Raw genomic sequence first — 22,288 nt, 5'->3', positions numbered from 1 at the left:
TGAATGCGTAAGCCAAATTTCAGCCGATTTAGTTTAGCATCCATTATGCTGCCTTAAAATCACCTGTATTAACATAGGCTTTAAACATCAGAAGCCCAAATAACTCAGTCAGTGGAACATCAAACTCTGAAATTGTATTTTGAAAAATTTAAAAATGTTAAAGATGTGTTAAAGCGATTGTAAAAGTAAGAAATAATAAGTGTGTTTTTTGTATTCTTTGAGCCTTGCTTAGATGTGGTAGATGTAAAAGCAAGCACTGAATTCAAAAGAATTTTTCCACAAGTATACCTTGAACAAACTCCTTATGGTTAAGTGCATTCAAGTGTAAAGATGCTGCAGCAAACACGTGAAGAAAGTTGTTTTAGCTTAGTATTTTAGATTTAAGCCTGCAAGTAAGTTATAATAAATTCTATATTCTATTCTATTTCTATAGTAAGTTCTATTCGTTGCTAAGTAGTTTAATTAAATTATCTATTAAGTACCAATAAATGTTAAATACTGTTAAAGTTAAGTTTTGTTAAGTTTATGTCCTGTTAAGTTTAAGTACTGTTCAGTTTAATTTCTGTTAAGTTTAAGTGAAATTATATTCTATTATATTTAAATTATATTAAGTTTAAGTTATGTAGAATTTAAAGTCGGTTGAGTTCTGTTAAGGTTAAGTTCTGTTAAATTTAAGTGATTTTACATGTAAGTTCTGTTGATTTGAAAATCTGCTAAGTTTAAGTTCTGTTAAAGTTAAGTTTTATTAAAGTTAAACTCTGTTAAACTTAAGTTCTGCTAAGTTAAAATTCTGTTGAATTTAATTATGTTAAGTTTAAGTAAAGATAAGTTTAAGTGATGTTAGATTCTGTTAAGTTTAAATATTTTGAGTTTAGGTGTTTAAAGTTTAAGTGCTATTAGGTTTAAGTGATGTTAGATAGATATATGCTAGACATTTATTTTATGACTTGTGTGCAGGGTGTTGCCGTGAACATCAGAAAAACTCTAGTTAGAAGAGACAATCAGAGGCATTTGTGAGTAAAGCTGCTCCTGTTTGAAGTATATCTGCTGTTTGAGAATGGAAAGCAAACTTACCAGACAATCCACGCAGATGAAACCTGCGCACATGTTGCCCCTTTAGCTCATTTTTGTAGGTTGTATTGGCACACCTGAGTTTTGTTTGAGCCTTGTAGCAGCATAGAATCCTTTTTGTATCCGTCATATAGCATATCCTATAAACAGTGATAGCCTTTTTGGTTTGTCTCCCTGGCTTAGATCCCTTGTAAGAGAGAAACCTTGCTAGCTGAGAATACTGCTTGTAATGTAATAGTTGAATGTAATAGTTGTTAGAATTGCCTGTTATTGTATTGCAAAGAGTGCGACGCAGTTAGCCTATAGAACTTTGCTTGTTCCAAAAGAAAATGGGGGAAATGTTGGGAATTTAGCTGACTAGACTGGAAAAGTACAAGGCTGTGGCTAATTCCAAGTCCTGCACCTGCAAGACAACATGTCCTTGGGCCTAGCTGAGTATGATAACAAGTGGACAGAGAGACGTGGGAAATAGGGAATGTAGGCCCAAAGGAATGAGGAGGAGTTGATGGTATAGTTTAACCAATAGATCGCTTGGCTTACAGAATATTCATGAGCTTATTATTTGCTGTATAAGTGTCTGATGCTCTCTTCAATAAACGGAACTTGTTGATGACTCACAAGCCTCGAGTTTTCCCTGCACCTAACAAATGGCTCATCCCCAACAAACAGATCATTCTGCAACAATGAGGGGCTGGAGCGGCTCCAGGGGGGATTTTGGGACGGATTTTAGGGAAAATTCTGGATTTTGGGGTGGCTTGGATGGTCTTTTCCAAGTGGGATTTTCCACGATATGCCACCCAGCCATTCCCAGCGCCTTTCCCAAAGGGTTTTTCACCCTTTTCACCAATCCTGAGCTTTTTCCGCCCTATCCCACACCCATCTGCCCATCAGCGCCGACTCCCACAAGCGGGGGAAGCGTTGGGATCACCCCAAAACGACGGGAAAAACTGGGAATGCCGCAATTCCCTAAATTCCCTCCCGCTGGATGACCCCAATTAGTGCCCGGTGAATGATCCCAATTAACGCCCGGGAGCAGTCACGAGGATTTTTGGGATGAGGGAGAGGAGGTGCCGCTCCTTCGAATCACGATCCCAAGGAAAATCCCGACCCCGGGGTCATCTCTTCCACTCCATCCCGAGACAGAATTCCAGCCCAGAATTCCAATTCCCGAAAAACTTCCCATGCTCGAGGTGTAATTCAGGCTCTAATCAGCCAATTAATTAATTAAACAAATTTATTGTGCAGTTGTGTTTTTACACTGCACAATACAAGCATTTTTAGAAACATATTGTATCAGTTGTATTTGCACCAATAAAAAAATTTAATAAAAGGATTCTCAAATTTTCAAACCCTAAAATCCCCACAGAATTCCCACCCCCGCCCATCCCACCTGCCCAATCCCAAATCCGCACTTTCCAGAGTTTTCCATCCCCAAATCTTCGCTCTGAGGTGCAGCTGGGGGTTGAATCTTGGGGGAAAAACCCCGAATTTCTGGATATTTCTGGATATTTCTGGATATTTCTGGATATTTCTGGATATTTCTGGATATTTCTATTCCATGGATCCCGGTGGCCGCTGGAGTTTCCAGAAGAAGAATTCCACAGGGATGGTAATTTTGAGGTTTTGGGGGAACTGGTGGCCTGTGGGATTTGGGAAGCGCCTGTAACCTCTGTTATCCTGCAAGGAAATGGGCAGAATTTGGGGCATTTCGGCGATTTTTGATTCCAGAACTCCCATATTTTGGGGTCCCAAGGGCCGGTTTGGGGTCAGAAGCCCCAAATTTGGCATCCTGCCCCAACATTCCAGACAAACCTTTACAGCAAATCTCTCTTATTTCCTTACAGCAGGAGTACCAGCATCTGCAGCAGCATTTGCACACGAGGATCAGGATCAGTAGCATGATCACAAGCACGACCAGCAGTTTCCAGGGGCCGGAATTCCCTACAAATTCTGGAAAAGAATTCTGGAATTGACTGGGATTTGTGGTTCCCTTCCCACTCAAACCATCCCAGGATTCTGTGAATCTCTAAATTGATATTTTTGCCTTATATAGAATAAAAAATTTATAAATAATTATGGATTAAGGACAGAAAAAAAGTTTATATAAATATATATATATATACATGTTATATGCATACATATATATAATGTATTTGATATATTAACCAAGTATATTCATATATAAAAATAACTATCCATTTTATCTAAAAATAAGTCTATATTATATATAAAAGCAAGTGCATTATATAAATATCTATTGTATATAAAAGTATGTATTTTATAGACATAAATGGATTTTATATATATAACTATAGATTTTACACAGAATACATACAAAAATTATGTATATTACATACAAAATAAAAGATATAAAATAAATTTAAAATTATATAGTTTACACCTCCATAAACGAATTTTACCTAATATTTTTCAGCACTAAAAGCAGTATTTGGGTCCCTTCCAGCCCCCGGTGCCTAGGGGAGCTCACCTGGGCAGGTGAGGGCAGCGTGGTCCACACTCCACCCGGCAGGGTTGCTGACGTTGCAGAGGCAGATTTGGGGCTCTGCGCCCTCGGGGAGGCTCCGGAGCAGCCGGGAGGGGCTGCCCGGGACCGGCTCCGGCACCGGCTCCGGGCCATCCCCGGTACAGGCCCAGCTGTAGGAGACGTTCCCGGGGCTGAAGCAGACCAGGACCAGACGGCACCAGGTCCAATCCCGCTGCAGAATTCGGGATATCAGCTCCGGCTGCAGGACGGGGTCTGCGGGGACAGCGGGGTGAGAGGGGACGGGGGACAGGGGGACATGGGGACAGAGGGACACAGGGACATGGGGACATGGGGATAGAGGGACATGGGGATAGAGGGAGAGGAGACACAGGGACAGGGGACCAGGTGGCACCAGCCCAATTCCCGCTGCAGGATTTGGGATTTCAGCTCCGGCTGCGGGATGGGGTCTGCGGGGACAGCGGGGTGAGAGGGGACAGAGGGACAGTGATGGGGGACATGGGGATAGAGGACACAGGGACATGGGGACCCTTCCACTCACCCCACACGGACATGCGGAAGCACCGACGGATAATCTCCCCTGAGGAAATCTCAAACTCGGCCCAATAGACCCCGTTATCTTCTCTGTGAACAGGGGAGATGCACAGGGAGAGGTTTCCCTGCTGGAACTTTGCTCTCCCATGGAAAGGACTTTGAGGATAGGAGACAATTTCATCCCTGGTGACTGTCAGGATCTTCTGCAACTTTCCTGAATTAATGTCCCATTTCCAGAGGATCTCTATCCACGCCCGCGGGGGTTTCTCCGGCACCAGGCACAGCGATCCTCCCACGGTCACATCGTGGGTCACAGTTTGGTTTTGGCATTCCCAGAATCCTAAACCAGAGCCGGGCAAGTCGCGACTTTCAGGCAAACTCCGCACCCCAAACGCTGCCCAGGAAGGGGAACCGGCCCCGCGTCACGGCCCGGCCCGGCTCGGCTCTGCCCGGACAAGGGGGTTTGAGAGAAGCGAGGAGAATCCCCCCAAAGCCGCAGCCAGCCCCTCTCCATCCCCCGAGCGCCGCTCCGGCTTTTCCCCGCAGCAATTCCCGAATTTCCCGCAGCAATTCCCGAATTTCCCGCGGCAATTCCCGAATCCCCGCAGCCCCCCCGGTCCCCCCGCGCCCCCTCCTCACCTCGGCTCCCGGCCAGGCCCAGCAGCAGCGCCAGCAGCGCGGGGGGACAGCGGCGACCCCCGAGCGGGGACATCGCGGGGCGGAGCGGGGACCCCTCGGGGCTGCGAGCGCCCGCCGGGGACTTCCTCTGCCCCGGCTCCTTCCTCTGCCCCGGCTCCCTCCTCCTCCTCCCCCTTCTCCTGCTCCTCCTCCTCTTCCTGCTGCGGGGGGTGCTGTCACCCCCCGGCCGCCCCTGTGGCAAAGGGGACCAGGACGTGTCCGGGGCGTGGCGCTCTCAGCCCCAAATCTCGCAGGGAACAGATTTGAGTTGTCCCGGGAGGGCAATTTTGGGGTGTTTCGGGGGGGTTTTGCTTTCCCTTGGGGACATCGCGGTGGCTCCGCTGTCCCCAGCTCGGGCAGCCCAACAGCAGCAGGGCCGGGAGGTTTGGGGTTTCAACCCCAAAATCCTCCTCATTCCGTTCCCAAAATCCTCCGGGTTCCAACCCCAAAATTCTCCCTGTTCCGGCCCCAAAATCCTTTTTGTTCCAGCCCCAAAATCCTCCTGGTTCACACCCCCAAATCCTCCTCAATCTCACCCCAAAATCCTCTTCATTCCCATCCCAAAATCCTCGTTCCCGCCCCTAAATCCTCCTCATTCCAACCCCAAAATCCTCCTCATTCCACCCCCAAAATCTTCCTCATTCCAGCCCCAAAATCATCCTTGTTCCCACCCCAAAATCCTCCTCGGTCCCATCCGAAAATCCTCCTTGTTCCCACCCCAAAATTCTCCTCACTCCAACCCCAAAAATTCTCCTTGTTCCAACCCCAAAATCCTCCTTGTTCCCGCCCCAAATTCCCCCTGGTTCCAGCTCCCAAAATCCCCTTTCCAGCCCCAAAATCCTGTCCTTAAGTTCCCTTCCACCCCAGACCAGTCTGGGCCAACAGCTCCCAGTTCCTCACTGGGGCAGAGGAACCAGGGTTTTATTTAGGATTTTTAATCCATTTTAAAAGAATATTTTTAGAACATCTAGACAATTTTTTAATCTGCTCCAGCTCACTTCCCCCTCGCCCCAAAGTTTCGCCACGGCCGTCTGCATGTGACCTTCCCTGAATAATCCTGACTGGGGAAGCGATGTTTCCCAAAATTGTCATTGTCCCGTGTTTGGGGTGGCTTTTGGAGGGGGGACAGAGGGGACTGGAGCTGCTCCTTTATGGCCAAGGCTGAGGGAACCACGGAGAACCTGAGCAATTTGTCCCACACGTGGTGGGACGCAGCTTGCTCCGGGTGACACTTCTGGTCCACCATCTTTCCATGGAAAACACAGTGGTTTTTGTTCTTAACACCTCAAATTTCCATTTTTTGAGTGTGAATTTCGTCTCTTTGACACGTCACGTATCACCACAACTTCCCCCCAGTACGGACAGATAAGAGAGCTCTTCCTCTTCCTCTATGTGCGCACTTTTGCACGCTGCTGGGCCAGATCCTCTCCGTTTCCGGACATCCATGGACGTGTTTTGGATCCCTCATCTCATCACCTTCATGCTCCTCCACCAAACCAGTGAGTGCTGGGTGCTCCTTTATCCCCTGGGAAGGAGATCTTGGGGTGGTTTTGGGGTTTTTTGGGGTAGAGGGATGGGTGGGAGCACCAGAGAAGCTCCACGGGGTGGATTTGTGTCCATTGTTGGGATCCAGGCCTGCTATGGTAACCTGCTGGTAGAGGGCTGGTTCCCATCTCTGGTGTCCATCTCTGGTGTCATCTCTGGTGTCCATCTCTGTGTCCATCTCTGTGTCCATCTCTGGTGTCCATCCCTGGTGTCCATCCCTGGTGTCCATCTCTGGTGTCCATCTCTGGTGTCCATCTCTGGTGTCCCTCTCTGGTGTCATCTCTGGTGTCCATCTCTGTGTCCATCTCTGTGTCCATCTCTGTGTCCACCTCTGGTGTCCATCTCTGGCCCAGCCTCTGCTCCAGATGTTCTCCAGACATCCTGCTCTGCCTTCAGCTCCTGCTCCTCTCCATGTTGCCTCCCTGTTTTTGGGGGTCTCATCTTGGGGTGTTTTTTGGCTGAAAAGAGGGAAATTGGGCAAGGTTCAGCCCTTGCCCTCTCTGAGGGTGTTTATCGTGTGAACCATTCCGCGGTTTCGTTATTCCTGCGGGTTTATCTCCCCCTGCAGCTTTTTCCTTCCATGGGCTCCCCTGTCCATGTCCCAGGAGTGGCTGAGGGTGAGGGAGACAGAAATTCCAAGCCCGTCCTGGGGGCTGGGCCAGGATCAGTTCCCTGTTAGGAAAACTGGGAAGGAGAAAACTCCATTCCTGGTATAAATGGGGTGGCACAGTTCATTGGAAATGGGAGGTTGTGAAAATAACCAAAACACCTCCTTCCTCCTCAAACTGGTGACCCAAGGTCACCCACCATGGTGGGGCCACTGGAGGGAAGGGATGGGTCCAGAGGGATCCTGGACCTTGTCCTGGGCTGCACCCAAAGGAGGGTGGAGGGTTCTCACTCCTGGAATGGTGAGATCCCACCTGGAATGGTGAGATCCAGTCTGGAATCTCCAGATCCCACCAGGTCTGGTGCCCCCAGCATGAGAAGCTCATGGAACTGTTGGAGCCAGTCCGCAGTTTCACAGAGGCCGTTTCCTGCGGCCACAGGGGGTGGTCAGCCTGGAGAAGCCGTGGTGGAGCTGTCCCACGCACCCCTGGCAGTGTCCAGGGCCAGGCTGGGCAGGGCTGGGGGAAGGTTTGGGGATTTTAGGGGAGTGGAATCAGAACAGTTTTGGGTCCCTCCCAACCCAAACCTTTCCACGATTCCCAAATTCTCCTCCAAGGTGCAGCTGCCGGTCTGGCCAGGAGCTCCCTGTCCTGCTCAGTGACCCCTCCTGACCCTCCCATGCCCAACTCCTGGTTCTCCTTTCCCTCTCAGTTCCCCTCCAGGCTCCGTCCTGGGCACGAGGCTGCTCACGAGGCTGCGGGGGCTCAGCCTGGGGGTGCCCTCGTGCTCTTCCTTCACCCAGGGACCCTTCCATGAGCCCCCCATGAACCCTCAAACACCCCCAGCCCTGATGGGCTTCATCCTCTGGGTTCAGCAACTTCATCCATCCTTGGTCCCGCCTTGATCCCAGCTTTTCATGCCACCTTCATTTCCCCTTTTCATCCCAACTTCAGCCTATCTTCATCCCGTCTCCAGCCCGTGCTCAGCACTCCTTCACCCCAGCTTCATCCCACCTCCAGCCCACCTTCAGCCCACCTTCATCTCTCCATCCCACCGTGATCCCACCTTACTCCCAAATCCATCCCACCTTTTCATCCCAACTTCAGCCTACTTTCATCCTGTCTCCAGCCCAAACTCAGCAATCCTTCACCCCAACTTCATCCCACCTCATTCCCACCTCCATGCCCCCTTCAAACCACCTCCATCCCACCTCCATCCCACCCTGAGCCCACCTTCATCCTCCATTCCCCCACCTCCATCCCACCCCCATCTCAAGTTCTCTCCCCATTTTCTCTCCCCAGTGAGCGCCAGCGACACCACGGAGGTGATCGGGGTCCTGGGCAAGTCTGTGACCTTCCACACCCCCAACACAGATGCAAATCCTGCATTCTGGAATTTTGGGAATGAAGCCATAGTGACTGTGGCATTTGAGGATCCTCCTCGACCCTTATTTTCACAAGACAAATTCAAAACCCATTTTGCCGTCTCTGAGAGAGGCCGCGCGCTCACCATCTCCCAGCTGAGGATGGAGGATGCCGGGACCTACTCTGTAACAATCAACGGAAAAAGATCCACCTTCACCCTGCAGGTGTTCAGTAGGTGCTGTTAGTGCTGTTTTGGGGTGCTGTCAGTGCTGTTTTGGGTGCTGTTAGTGCTCTTTTGGGGTGCTGTTAGTGCTGTTTTGGGGGGTTTCACACTAAAAGAGACGTTTCTGACACCGCGGTGCCCGCAGTGGAGCTGGCAGAGCCCACGGTGACCTGCGAGGCCCAGAACTGCTCGGGTGGAAGCTGCAGCTCCTCCCTGCGCTGCTCCGCATCCGGCACCGGCCTCGGAAACGTCTCCTACACCTGGAGGGTGCGGGATCAGGACATGGACGGGAGCTCCGTGGTGCTGCAGGTGAATGAAACATTCCAGGATGGGCTGGAGTTGGTGACGTGCACGGCACGGAACCCCGTCAGCAGCAAGAGCATCACCATCACCAACCTCGGGCAGCTCTGCGCAGGTGAGAGCCGGGGACAGATCCCGATGGGCTGATCCCGATCTCCTGAGGAACACGGGAATGTTGGGGTTGGGATGGGCTGATCCCGATCCCTGAGAGCAGGAAAAGCTGGGATTTGGGGTTGGGATGGGCTGATCCTGATCCCCTGAGAGCCATGGGAGCATTTGGATTTGGGGTTGGGATGGGAATGTTGAGGTTGGGATGGGCTGATCCCACTTCCTGTAAGGGCCATGGAAAGGTGGAGGGAAAGGTGAGATGATGGACTGATCCTGATTCCCTGAGAAACACGGGAGGGTTGGGGTTGGGATGGGATGGAATGGGAATGTTGAGGTTGGGATGGGAATGTTGAGGTTGGGATGGGCTGATCCCACTTCCTGTGAGGGCCATGGAAAGGTGGAGGGAAAGGTGAGATGATGGACTGATCCTGATTCCCTGAGAAACACGGGAGGGATGGGGTTGGGATGGGATGGAATGGGAATTGGAATGGGAATGTTGAGGTTGGGATGGGCTGATCCCGATCCCTGAGAGCCAGAAAAGCTGGGATTTGGGGCTGGGATGGGCTGACCCCGATCCCCTGAGGAACACGGGAATGTTGGGTTTGGGATGGGCTGATCCTGATCCCTGAGAGCAGGAAAAGCTGGGATTTGAGATTGTGATGAGGTGATCCTGATCCCCTGAGGAACACGGGAATGCTGGTGTTAGGATGGGCTGATCCCAATTCCCAGGGAGCCATGGGAAAATTGGATTTGGGGTTGGAATGAAATGGAAATGTTGAGGTTGGGATGGGCTGATCCTGATCCCCTGAGAGCAGGAAAATCTGGGATTTGGGATTGTGATGAGGTGATCCCGATCCCCTGAGAAACACGGGAAGGTTGGGGTTGGGATGAGCTGATCCCGCTCTCTTGAGAGCCACGGGAAAGTTGGATTTGGGGTTGGGATGAGATGGAAATGTTGAGGTTGGGATGGGCTGATTCTGATCCCCTGAGATTTTCTGCATGCTCTCCCTTTTCCAGGTGCCCTCTCCAGCGGCCAGGTCGAGGTCAGGGTCTGGGCTGGGGTCGGGGTCATAGTCGTGATTTTGGTCCTGGCCCTTTTGTTGATTTTCCTCATGGTCTTGCGGAAATTCAAAGGTGAGCATGGAAAACCATCCCTGGAGCCCTGGGGAGCAGGAGAGGGGACCTGGGAGGGGGACAGAGCCAGGGTGGGGCAGATTTGGGGCAGATTTGGGGTGGATTTGGGGAGGATTTGGGGCAGATTTGGGGTGGATTTGGGGCAGATTTGGGGCAGATTTGGGGCAGATTTGGGGTGGATTTGGGGAGGATTTGGGGCTGATCTGGGGTGAATTTGGGGCAGATTTGGGGTGGATTTGGGGCAGATTTGGGGTGGATTTGGGGCTGATCTGGGGTGAATTTGGGGCAGATTTGGGGCTGATCTGGGGCAGATTTGGGGCGGATTTGTGATTCTGATTCTGTCGCATCTCCCCCAGACAGGACGAATTTCCGCCTCTCCCAGCCCAGGCCTGCGGACACAGGTGGGATTTTGGGGCAGTTCCCGGAGCTTTTCCTGGTGGGAATAACCAGGGAATTGCATTTAGGATCAGGGGAACCATCCCTGGTGCCGTGGTTTGGGATCGGAGCTGAAGGACCCCGACCCCTCTGTCCTGGTGGGGAGTGGGAGGGGATGATCCCAAATTCCTGAAATCCCATTTTCCACCAATTTCTGCTGGAAAACTTCATCCCAGACCACCAAGGGGGAGCTGGGAGTGCAGCTGTGGGAATATGACAAAAAGAGAGAATTTGGGGTAAAATAAAACAAAATAAAATAAAATAAAATAAAATAAAATAAAATAAAATAAAATAAAATAAAATAAAATAAAATAAAGAGACATTTGGGGAGAAAAGCCAGGAATTCCACTCGGGAACTCAGGGTCAGCCCAGCCAAGAATTCCAGAATCCCTGAGGCTGGAAAATCCCTCCAGGACCATCAAGTCCAAGCTGTGCCCGATCCCCACTTGCTCACCCAGGAATTCCAATGGGAAATTTACCCCAAAAATGGGATTTTAAGGATTTAAACCCCCTTTTCCTTGCTCTGTTCCATCACCAATGAAGGAGAAACAAATGGAGTTTGTCCTCCCAAAAGGCAGCCGGGAATTTGGGATTGAAACCCAAACCAGGCGGATTTTCCCTGTCCTTGGTGCTGGAAGTTCATCCCGACCCCGCGGCACCAGGGAGGGTGGGATGGGGAGCAATTCCCACCTCCAGCAGCTCCGAGGGGCTTCGGGGTCGGGGTTTCACCCAAGCCTGGACTCCCGAGGTTGGGATTCCCTCATTCCCTGCACCACAAATCCCCAAATTCCTGCTTTTTTCCCCCAGCTGCAGAGGCCACAAACGACTACACGACCGTGTACGCCGAGGTGGGACCTTCCCAGCAGGTGAGTTTGGGGTTGGGGACACCCGGGGACACCTTGGGGACACCGTGGGGACACCCCAGGGACGGCTGGACAACCCTTGGTTCCTTTGACAATTTTTTAATTTTTTTTTTGAGAATTTTTGTTTGATAATTCCCAGTGGGAAGTGCCACAGCTGGAGGCGGCCCAAGGGCACCTGAACTTGCCCAAAACTCCGTGCCCAGCCCCAAAATCTCAGTTTTGGAGGGATCAAAGAGAAATGGTGGTTTTGGGGTTGGGAGTTTAAAATTGTCCCATTTTGAGGGTGGGGATAATTCCCACTGTGCCAGGATGGTCCAACCTGGCCTTGGGATGGGGCAACACCTCCAGAGATGGATCTTTGTTGGGTTTCTGGATTTGGGGTAATTTTTCCAGCACCGAGCCCTAAAAATTTTTTAAATTCCTTTTTTATTTTTTTTTTCAATTTTAAAATTTTAAAAATCTTTTTCTCCCAGCACGTCCCTGATGGAACCAAAGCCAAACCAGCGGAGGGGGGACCCTCCTCAACCATTTATTCCCTGGTCAAGCGTCCAGAGCAGGTGAGCTGGGAGATGGAACCCCTGGAGCTGGGGTGGGCACAGAGGGGTCCCGAGCCCTCAAACCAAACCCTGGATCAGCCCCCAGGACCCCAAACCGAGCTTGTGTCCGTCTGTCCTTGCAGGCGGATGGAGGGACAGCAGAAAATGCCACCGCGACCGGCCTGGAGCTGGTCTAGAAGGACCCAGAACTGGTTTGAAGATCAAGAGATTGATTTAAAGGGACTGAAACTGGTTTAAGAACATGAAACTGGTTTAAAGGACCTGCAACTGGATTAAAGGACGTGGAACTGGTTTCAGAACATGAAACTGGTTTATAAACCTGGAAGTGATTTAAAGATCTATTTTAATGAGGCTGGGCCTGGTTTACAAGAAACCAGAACTGATTTAGAACTCATCTAGAAGAAGATGGAACTTCTTTAAAAGGACCTGGAACTGGTTTAGAAGGACCTGGAACTGGTTTGAAGAACCTGGAACTGGTTTAGAAGGATCTGGAACTGGTTTAAGTGGTGTCCACTCTCCGGTCAGACAGATGGACACCACAAGGTGGCTCCAGAACCTCTCCAACATCCCCAGTCCTGCTCCAGACCCGAATCTCAGGGATCTCCCCCTTTTGGAGTGTCCCTTCCCTCCTCATCTCTGCTGCTTCAATTTCCCCCTCTTTGGGATTTCAGGGAGGATTTTTTTGAACTTTCCAATGTTTTTGGGATCTTTCCCCACGTTTTTGGCAGCTCTGTGGGATTCAGGTTCCTTTTCCCACCCTCTCCCACCGGAATTTGGGACCAAAACTCTGCCAAAGCTGCCGAGACTCCCAGGCAGGCTGGAGGAGACTCTTCAAAGGGTTTTCCCAAGGAATCCTGAAATTCCCGAGGGTGGAAAAGCCCTCCAGGAATGTCATCCCTATCTTGATCACCCAAACCAGCATCCGGTGGGTTCTTTGGAGACATCCAGGGAAGGCTCCAAACCAGCCCCTTTTTGCACGGAAAACTTATTTTTAAAAGCTCAGGGATTTGTTTTATAAATAAAAAATTACTTTTTTTAAATTTTTTTTTCTTCTGTTGTATTTTGAGCCTTGCAAAAGCTTCAGCTTCTCGCAGGGCTGAAAACCACCAAAACCAACCAAAAATAATGACAGGAAGTTAAAGCGGAACAAGAAGTGACGCCACCCTTATCAGAGCTCGGGTGGTTTCAGCACCTGCTCCCTTTCTTCACCTCAGGAACGTTCTGAATTTTACAGCCCCCCAAAAGAACCCCCAAAACCTCGGCCCCACCAATCCCTGCAGGGCCAGGGTTCAGGATTTGGGGTGGATCTGAGGGAAAACGGGACACGGAGAGCGACTTTGGGGTGTTTGGTTGTGGGGTTTGGATTTTGGGCGGCGCTGCTGCAGCTGGGTGGATTCCCAGCAGGAATTTGGGAATTCCAGAAGGAATCCCAGAAGGAATCTCAGCAGGAATCCCAGAAGAAATCCCAACAGGAATCTGGAGATCTCAACAGGAATTTGGGGATCCCAGAAAGAATCCCAGCAGGAATTTCAGCAGGAATTTGGGAATCTCAGCAGTAATTTGGTGATCCCAACAGGAATCTGGGAATCCCAGCAGGAATTTGGGGATCCCAGAAAGAATCCCAGCAGGAATTTGGGAATCTCAGCAGTAATTTGGTGATCCCAACAGGAATCTGGAGATCTCAGCAGGAATTTGGGGATCCCAGAAAGAATCCCAGCAGGAATTTCAGCAGGAATTTGGGAATCTCAGCAGTAATTTGGGGATCTCAACAGGAATCTGGGAATCCCAGCAGGAATTTGGGGATCCCAGAAAGAATCCCAGCAGGAATTTCAGCAGGAATTTGGGAATCTCAGCAGTAATTTGGTGATCCCAACAGGAATCTGGAAATCTCAGCAGGAATTTGGGGATCCCAGAAAGAATCCCAGCAGGAATTTCAGCAGGAATTTGGGAATCTCAGCAGGAATTTGGTGATCCCAACAGGAATCTGGAGATCTCAGCAGGAATTTGGGGATCCCAGCAAGAATTTGGTGACCTCAGAAGGAATTTGAGGATCCCATCAGGAATCTCCAGGAGCAGAATTCCTTCGGGACGCGCGTCCTGCTGGGGACAAGAACCCAAGCAGGGGACATTGGACACGTCCCCCCCTTTCCCTTCTCCCCAAATCCACCTGGAAACGGCAGAAATTGCCCCAAAACCACAAACTGGCCTGGATTTTCTGATGGCTCCGGAATTCTGGGAATTCTTTTCCCTGCCGTGCCTGTTCCTGCTGCTCTTTGTGCTTTGGTGAATTATTCACTGGTGAAACCAAAGCTGCCTCTGAAACCTCTGGAATAAAAATTCCAGGAGCGTCAAGCTCCATTCCTACCTGCACATTTTTTTTCTGGAAGAAAATACGTTTTTGGAATAAAATAATTTTATGGAATAAATTTAAAGTCATTTCTATTTTCCTTGTGGTTTTGAGCACTTATTGATTTTTTGGAATATTATTTTGAGTTAAAAGCAACTCAGGTTTTGTAGGGGTGGGATTTGGCCATGGGAAATCCGATCCTTGGCTTGGATTGGGATTTAAACAATTCCAGGGATTGTCCTGAAGGGATCTTGGGAACTCCTGGAGCTTTTCCCACTCCTTGCCCAGACCTCCAACCCTTCCCTGCCCCTTCCCATAGAAAAAGGAATCCATGGGGTGGAGAAATAATTCCATGGGTGGAGAAATGAATGCATGGGATTTCTCCATGGAATGGAGGAATGATTCTATGGGGTGGAAAAATAATTCCGTGGGGAATTATTGGTTCCTTTTGAGAATTCCAAGAGATGATCCTTGGGGTGGGGGGCAGGTAAATCCATGGGGCGGAGAAAAAAATTCTATAGGGTGGAGAAATAATTCCATGGAGTGGAGAAGTGATCCATGGGGTGGAAAAACGGATCCATGGGGATTTTCCACGGAACGGAGAAACGATTCTGTGGGATGGAAAAATAATTCAATGGGGTGAAGAGAGATGAATCCATGAGGCGGGCAAATAAATCCATGGGGTGGAGAAACAAGTTCCATAGGGTGGAGAAACAGATTCATGGATTGGAGAGATGACCCATGGGGTGGAGAAATAAATCCATTTGATTTCTCCATGGAATGGAGAAATTCTATGGGATGGAAGAATAACCCCATGGCAAGGAGAAACGGATCCATGGGACGGAGAAATGAATCCATGGGGTGGAGAGATGACCCATGGATGGAGAGATGACCCATGGATGGAGAGATGGCCCATGGGGTGGAGAAATAAAGCCATTGGATTTCTCCATGGAATGGAGAAGCAATCCTATGGGATGGAAAAATAATTCCATGGGGTAGAGAAATGATCCATGGGGTGGGCAAATAAATCCATGGGGTGGAGGAACGATCCATGGGATGGAGAGATGATCCATGGGGTGGAGAAATAATTCCATTGGATTTCTCCATGGAATGGAGAAATTCTATGGGATGGAAGAATAACCCCATGGCAAGGAGAAACGGATCCATGGGACGGAGAAACGGATCCATGGGATGGAGAAATGAATCCATGGGGTGGAGAGATGATCCATGGATTGGAGAGATGGCCCATGAGGTGGAGAAATAATTCCATTGGATTTCTCCATGGAAAGGAGAAATTCTATGGGATGGAAAAATAACCCCATGGCAAGGAGAAACGGATCCATGGGACGGAGAAATGAATCCATGGGGTGGAGAGATGACCCATGGATGGAGAGATGGCCCATGGGGTGGAGGAAGGACCTCGGGGACGTTTTTCACCCGTTCCTCCCCCGATTTCACCACCTTTGCTCACCAACCGCCGCTTCCTGCGCCGAAAGGGGAAGGGAGGCGGCTCCGAGGGGCCGGGCGGGGCAGGATGGGCCCGAGGGGCTTTGGGGGGCTCTGCCTCGCCCTGCTCTGCTCCGGGGCCGGTGAGTGGGGCCGGGGGGCTCGGGGGGCTCCCATCAGGAGGATGAGGAAGAGGAAGGGGATGAAGGCGGCGGGTGCAGCGCAGGGAGGTCCCTGGAGGGCTTTTCCTGGGGGTTAAGCTCAGGTTTGGGTTTGCTGAGCGTGGTTTGTGTTCCCATCAGGGTTTTGGGGTCTTCTGAGCTGTCCCAGCTCCCCAAATCCATCCCAGAGCGTCAGGAGGGGCTGGTTTGGGTTGGTTTTGTTGGTTTTAATCTCAAACAGGACTTGGATGATCCTGGTGGGTCCTTCCACCTCACATTCCTCAATTCCATGCCCCAAATGGGGATGTTTTGGGGTATTTTGGGGTATTTTGGGGTATTTTATAATTCCCTGCTGGTGGCACGACCCCAAACCCCCCTGGGTTTCGGAACGGCCTCAGCTCAGCCCCAGCCCCCATTTTCCACCGTGCGAACCCGACAGATTTGGGGTTTTCGTTTTCGGGGTGAGGTGTGAACCCCACAGGATGTGGGGCTGCTGCTCCGCTCGAGCTCAGCCCCCTCGGAGAGCTGTGGGACCTCCTGAGGTGGAAAAACCTGCACGGATCATCCAACCCAACCCCTGGCCCTCCTAAAATCCCCAAATCCCCAAATCCCCAAAACCCCCAAAATCCCAAAACCCCCGAATTCCCAAATCCCGCCCGGTATCTGGGAGTGTTTTCCAATCCCTCCTGGAGGTTTTGGGGTTGGGGTCATCCCTTGGAGCTGTTCCAGGACCCCAAAACCCTTTGGGGCAGAATTTCCCGGATTTCCACCCCAAATCCCACCTGGAACATCTCCTGAGGTCCCATCCCCGCTCCCTCACAATTCTCGGGATTTCCCTCCCTCTCCTCTTCCCCAAAATTTCCTTTTGGGGCCCTCCTGACCTTTCACCCTCTGGCGCTGTCCCCACACCCTGTCCCACGTCCCCTGAGGGGACACTGGGGTGGACATGCCCTTTCCTGAGCCCGGAATTTGGGGCAGAATGGACAAATCCCAAACCCCACAAATCCCCAGCCCTGGGCTTCCAGGAAGAGGAGTCGGGGAATGGGAACAACGGGAACAACGGGAACAACAACGGGAACAACGGGAATGTCACCGAGGAGACCCCGGAGGGGACACCGGAACCCCTGGAGCCACCAGGACACCCCAGCGCGGCCACCGGGGACGGGGACGCGGTGACAACGTGGCCGAGGGTCACCACGAGCCCTCCTGGGAGCCTCGGGGACCTCGCGGTGACACCGGCGGGGAACCAGAGCCGTGAGTTCCAGGGGAAGGGAGGGAGGTGGCGCTGTCCCCAGGGAGGTGACATTGTCACCAGGGGATTGGCACCATTGATGGGACATGGCACTGTTCCCAGGGAGGTGGCGCTATCCCCTGGGAGGTGACATTGTCCCCAGGGAGGTGGCACTGTCCCCTGGAAGGTGGCGCTGTCCCCAGGGATGTGGCATTGTCCCCAGGGGATTGTCACCATTGATGGGACATGGCACTGTCCCCAGGGAGGTGGCACCGTCCCCTGGGAGGTGGCGCTGTCCCCAGGGAGGTGACACTGTCCCCAGGGAGGTGACACTGTCCCCAGAATTTGTCACCATCGTGGGGAGGTGGCACTGTCCCCAGGGAGGTGGCACCGTCCCCAGGGAGGTGACATTGTCACCATTGATGGGACATGGCACTGTCCCCAGGGAGGTGGCACTGTCCCCAGAGAGGTGGCATTGTCACCATTGATGGGACATGGCGCTGTCCCCAGGGGTGTGGCATTGTCCCCAGGGAGGTGGCACTGTCCCCTGGAAGGTGGCACCGTCCCCAGGGGTGTGGCATTGTCCCCAGGGGATTGTCACCATTGATGGGACATGGCACTGTCCCCAGGGAGGTGGCACTGTCCCCAGGGAGGTGACATCATTGTCACCAGGGGATTGTCACCATTGATGGGGCATGGCATTGTCCCCAGGGAGGTGGCACTGTCCCCAAGGAGGTGACATTCTCACCATTGATGGGGCATGGCACTGTGCCCAGGGAGGTGGCATTGTCCCCAGAGGTGTGGCATTGTCCCCAGGGAGGTGACATTGTCACCAGGGGATTGTCACCATTGATGGGACATGGCACTGTGCCCAGGGAGGTGGCATTGTCCCCAGGGAGGTGACACTGTCACCAGGGGATTGTCACCATTGATGGGACATGGCACTGTCCCCAGGGAGGTGGCACCGTCCCCAGGGGTGTGGCATTGTCCCCAGGGAGGTGACACCGTCCCCAGGGAGGTGGCACCGTCCCCAGAATTTGTCACCATCGTGGGGAGGTGGCATTGTCCCCAGAGGTTCATCATTGTCCCCAGAGATTTGTCACCATCACGAGGAGGTGACGCCGCCCCTGGAGGACCTGTCACCCTCTTGAGGGGTGTGTGCCACCCCCGTGGGCACTTGTCACCCTCCTGGGGGACTTGTCACAACTCTGGGGGATTTGTCACCCTCCTGGGGGACGTGTCACAACTCTGGGGGATTTGTCATTTGTCACTGTCTCGGGGGATTTGTCACCCCTATGGGGGATGTGTGACAATTCTGGGGGACGTGCCACCGCTCTAGGTGATGTGCCACCAACCTGAGGCACCTGCCACCTTCTTGGGGGGTGTCCCCCCATGTCCCCTCTGTCCCCACAGGAGCCTCCTCGGGTGTCTCAGCCCGGTACTGGTCCCCCGTCATCTTCGTGGTGCTGGCCCTGCTCGTGCTCTTTGTCACCTACCGGAGGAAAAAGGACAAAGGTCAGGCCCAAAAAACCCAAAACCTCCAGAGGCCACAACCCCAAAATAGGCAGAGATGCCCCAAAAAGATCCAGAAGTCAAAACACCAAAATAATCAGAAATGTCCCAAAATATCCAGAAGTCAAAACCCCAAAATAATCAGAAATGTCCCTAAAAAAATCCAGACGTCAAAACCCCAGAATTGTCAGAAATGCCCCAAAAAGATCCAGAAGTCACAACCCCAAAATAATCAGAAATGTCCCAAAAGATCCAGAAGTCAAAACCCCCAAAACCCCAAAAGATCCAGAAGTCAAAACCCCAAAATCTTCAGAGGCTACAACCCCAAAATCATTAGAAATGGCCCCGAAAGATCCAGAAATCAAAACCCCAAAACCCCAAAAGATCCAGAAGTCAAAACCCCAAAATCTCCAGAGGCTACAACCCCAAAATCATTAGAAATGCCCCAAAAAGATCCAGAAATCAAAGCCCCAAAAGATCCAGAGGCTACAACCCCAAAATCATTAGAAATGCCCCAAAAAGATCCAGAAGTCAAAACCCTAAAATCCCCAGAAGCCACAACCCCAAAACATGCAGAAGCCACAACCCCAAAATAATCAGAAATGCCCCTAAAAAAATCCAGACATCAAAACCCCAGAATTGTCAGAAATGCCCCAAAAGATCCAGAAGTCACAACCCCAAAATAATCAGAAATGCCCCCAAAGGTCCAGAAGTCAAAAACCCAAAACCCCAAAAGATCCAGAAGTCAAAACCCCAAAATAATCAGAAATGTCCCAAAAGATCCAGAAGCCAAAACTCCAAAATCTCCAGAGGCTACAACCCCAAAATCATTAGAAATGGCCCCAAAAGATCCAGAAGTCAAAATTCTAAAATCCCCAGAAGCCACAACCCCAAAATAATCAGAAATGCCCCCAAAGGTCCAGAAGTCAAAACCCCCAAAACCCCAAAAGATCCAGAAGTCACAACCCCAAAATCTCCAGAGGCCACAACCCCAAAATCATTAGAAATGGCCCCGAAAGATCCAGAAGTCAAAACCCTAAAATCCCCAGAAGCCACAACCCCAAAATAATCAGAAATGCCCCTAAAAAAATCCAGACGTCAAAACCCCAGAATTGTCAGAAATGCCCCAAAAAGATCCAGAAGTCACAACCCCAAAACCCCCAGAGGCCACAACCCCAAAATCATTAAAATGCCCCAAAAAGATCCAGAAATCGAAACCCCAAAAATCCAGAGGCCACAACCCCAAAATCATTAGAAATGCCCCAAAAAGATCCAGAAATCAAAACCCCAAAAGATCCAGAAGTCAAAACCCCAAAACCTCCAAAAATGCCCCAAAATGTCCCTTTTTGGGGTGCAGCACCATCAGGGGGATCCTGATCCCAAAAACCCTCCCATGGTCACAGCTCAGGGCTGGGAGGTTCCCCTGTGCTCCAAAATTCCCCAAATTCATCCCAAAATTCCCAAAATTCCCAAAATTCATCCCAAAATTCCCATCTGACCCCAAATTTGCCTCTTTTGGGGTCACCTCTGCCCTTTCCTTTCCTTCTCCACAAATTTTTGGGGTTTTGGGGGTTTTTTTCCCACTCCAAACCCAAACTGGGGCTCGGCTGCTTTTGGGGTTTTCTGAAGGGGATTTGGGGTGGAAAATTCAGATTTTGGGTCTGTTCTGGTCCCAGGGATCCTGGACCGGGCCACAAGCGGCAGCGACTCCTCAGGTGAGCCCTGCGGGGGAACTGGGAAGTTTGGTTGTATTTTATTTTATTTTATTTTATTTTATTTTATTTTATTTTATTTTATTTTACTTTATTTCATTATATTTCATTTTATTTTGTTTTAATTTTTTGGGGTATTTTTCTAATTGTGCATTTGATTTTATTGGAGTATTTTGATTTTCTTTTATATTTCATTTTATTGGGATTTTATTTCTGGGATATTTAATTTTATTCGGAAATTTAATTTTTCCTTGAATATTCAGTTTTATTGAGATGTTTTATTTTTTTTTTCTGAGATATTAAATTTTATTGGGAGGTTTTATTTTTTCTGGGATATTTAATCTTACTGGGATATTTTATTTTTTCTGGGATATTCAATTTTATTGGGAGGCTGTAATTTTACAGGGATATTTTCTTTTATATTTTATTTCATTGGGATATTTTGTTGTATTAGTTTTTTTTTGTTGTTTTTTTTTTTTTCCTAGGATATTTAATTTTATGGGGATATTTCATTTTTCCTGGGATATTCAATTTTATTGGGAGGTTTTAATTTTACAGGGATATTTTCTTTTATATTTTATTTTATCGGGATATTTTGTTGTATTGTTTTTTTGTTTTTTTTTCCTGGGATATTTAATTTTATGGGGATATTTTATTTTTTCTGGGATATTCAATTTTATTGGGAGGTTGTAATTTTACATGGATATTTTCTTTTATATTTTATTTCATTGGGATATTTTGTTGTATTAGTTTTTGGTTTTTTTTTTCCTAGGATATTTAATTTTATGGGGATATTTCATTTTTCCTGGGATATTCAATTTTATTGGGAGGTTTTAATTTTACAGGGATATTTTCTTTTATATTTTATTTCATCAGGATATTTTGTTGTATTGGTTTTTTTTTTTTTTTCCTAGGATATTTAATTTTATGGGGATATTTCATTTTTCCTGGGATATTCAATTTTATTATTGAATTCCCAATTATTTTATTATTGAATTCCCAAATCCCGGAGATTCCCAGAATTCCCAAATCCCGGAGATTCCCAGCTCTCATCCCGACCCTTCCCTTGCAGATTTGGGGGTTCTGGTCCAGCCCCACATCCACGACCCCACCCCAAAAATCCCGGAGGAGACCGAGACCCCCTTGGATCGGACAGAGCCCCCCCGGCCCCTGGTACTGCTGGGAAAATTCCTGGGAAAAGGGAAAATTCCTGGGAAATGGAATTTCCTGGGAAAAGGGAAAATTCCCGGGGAAATGGAATTTCCTGGGAAAAAAGGAAAATTCCTGGGAAAAAGGGGAAATTCCTGTGATAAAGGAAAAATTCCTGGGGAAATGGGATTTCCTGGGAAAAAAGGAAAATTGCTGGGAAAAGGGAAAATTCCTGGGGAAATGGGAATTCCTGGGGAAATGGGATTTCCTGGGTAAATGGGAAAATTCCTGGGGAAATGGAATTTCCTGGGAAAAAAGGAAAATTCCTGGGGAAAAGGGAAAATTCCTGGGAAAAGGAAAAATTCCTGGGAAAAGGGAAAATTCCTGGGGAAATGGGATTTCCTGGGAAAAAACGGAAAATTCCTGGGAAAATTCCTGGGGAAAAGGGACAATTCCTGGGAAAATGGGAATTCCTGGGGGAAAGGGAAAATTCCTGGGAAAAAATGGAATTCCTGGGGAAAGAGGATTTCCTAGGAAAAGGGAAAATTCCTGGGAAAAAGGGAAAATTCCTGGGAAAAAAGGAAAATTCCTGGGGAAAGGGAAAATTCCTGGGGAAATGGGAAAATTCCTGGGAAAAGGGAAAATTCCTGGGGAAAGAGGATTTCCTGGGAAAAAAGGAAAATTCCTGGGGAAAAGGGAAAATTCCTGGGAAAAGGGAAAATTCCTGGGGAAAATTCCTGGGGAAATGGAATTTCCTGCGGAAAAAGGAAAATTCCTGGGAAAATTCCTGGGAAAAAATGGAATTCCTG

General features: G+C 49.6%; 2 protein-coding genes and 1 long non-coding RNA gene across 3 annotated transcripts; 2 read left to right on the top strand and 1 right to left on the bottom strand.

The window, feature by feature from the left end:
- Positions 1-3,545: 3,545 nt before the first annotated feature.
- LOC141725665 (CD48 antigen-like) lies at positions 3,546-4,915 on the bottom strand. The gene is made up of 3 exons (XM_074529634.1): positions 4,748-4,915; positions 4,116-4,448; positions 3,546-3,829 (listed from the first exon to the last, which is right to left on the bottom strand). Exons 1-3 carry the CDS (start codon positions 4,818-4,820, stop codon positions 3,546-3,548), a joined length of 690 nt encoding a protein of 229 aa, XP_074385735.1. The 5' UTR covers positions 4,821-4,915.
- Positions 4,916-7,139: 2,224 nt separating this feature from the next.
- Positions 7,140-10,396, top strand: LOC102071862 (T-lymphocyte surface antigen Ly-9-like). Its single transcript, XM_074529633.1, has 5 exons — positions 7,140-7,239; positions 8,239-8,532; positions 8,670-8,939; positions 9,950-10,070; positions 10,378-10,396. The coding sequence occupies exons 1-5, from the start codon at positions 7,140-7,142 to the stop codon at positions 10,394-10,396; spliced, it is 804 nt and encodes a 267-aa protein (XP_074385734.1).
- Positions 10,397-10,404: 8 nt separating this feature from the next.
- Positions 10,405-14,346, top strand: LOC113460694 (uncharacterized). The gene is made up of 4 exons (XR_003382518.2): positions 10,405-10,467; positions 11,309-11,367; positions 11,838-11,921; positions 12,044-14,346. It is a non-coding gene; the product is annotated as an uncharacterized LOC113460694 (long non-coding RNA).
- The last annotated feature ends 7,942 nt before the right edge of the window (positions 14,347-22,288 follow it).

Source organism: Zonotrichia albicollis, chromosome 30, assembly GCF_047830755.1.
Source record: "Zonotrichia albicollis isolate bZonAlb1 chromosome 30, bZonAlb1.hap1, whole genome shotgun sequence".
Taxonomy (NCBI): Eukaryota; Metazoa; Chordata; class Aves; order Passeriformes; family Passerellidae; genus Zonotrichia; species Zonotrichia albicollis.
Note: the sequence above shows the minus strand (reverse complement) of the source record. Positions and strands in the feature narration are given on the sequence as shown.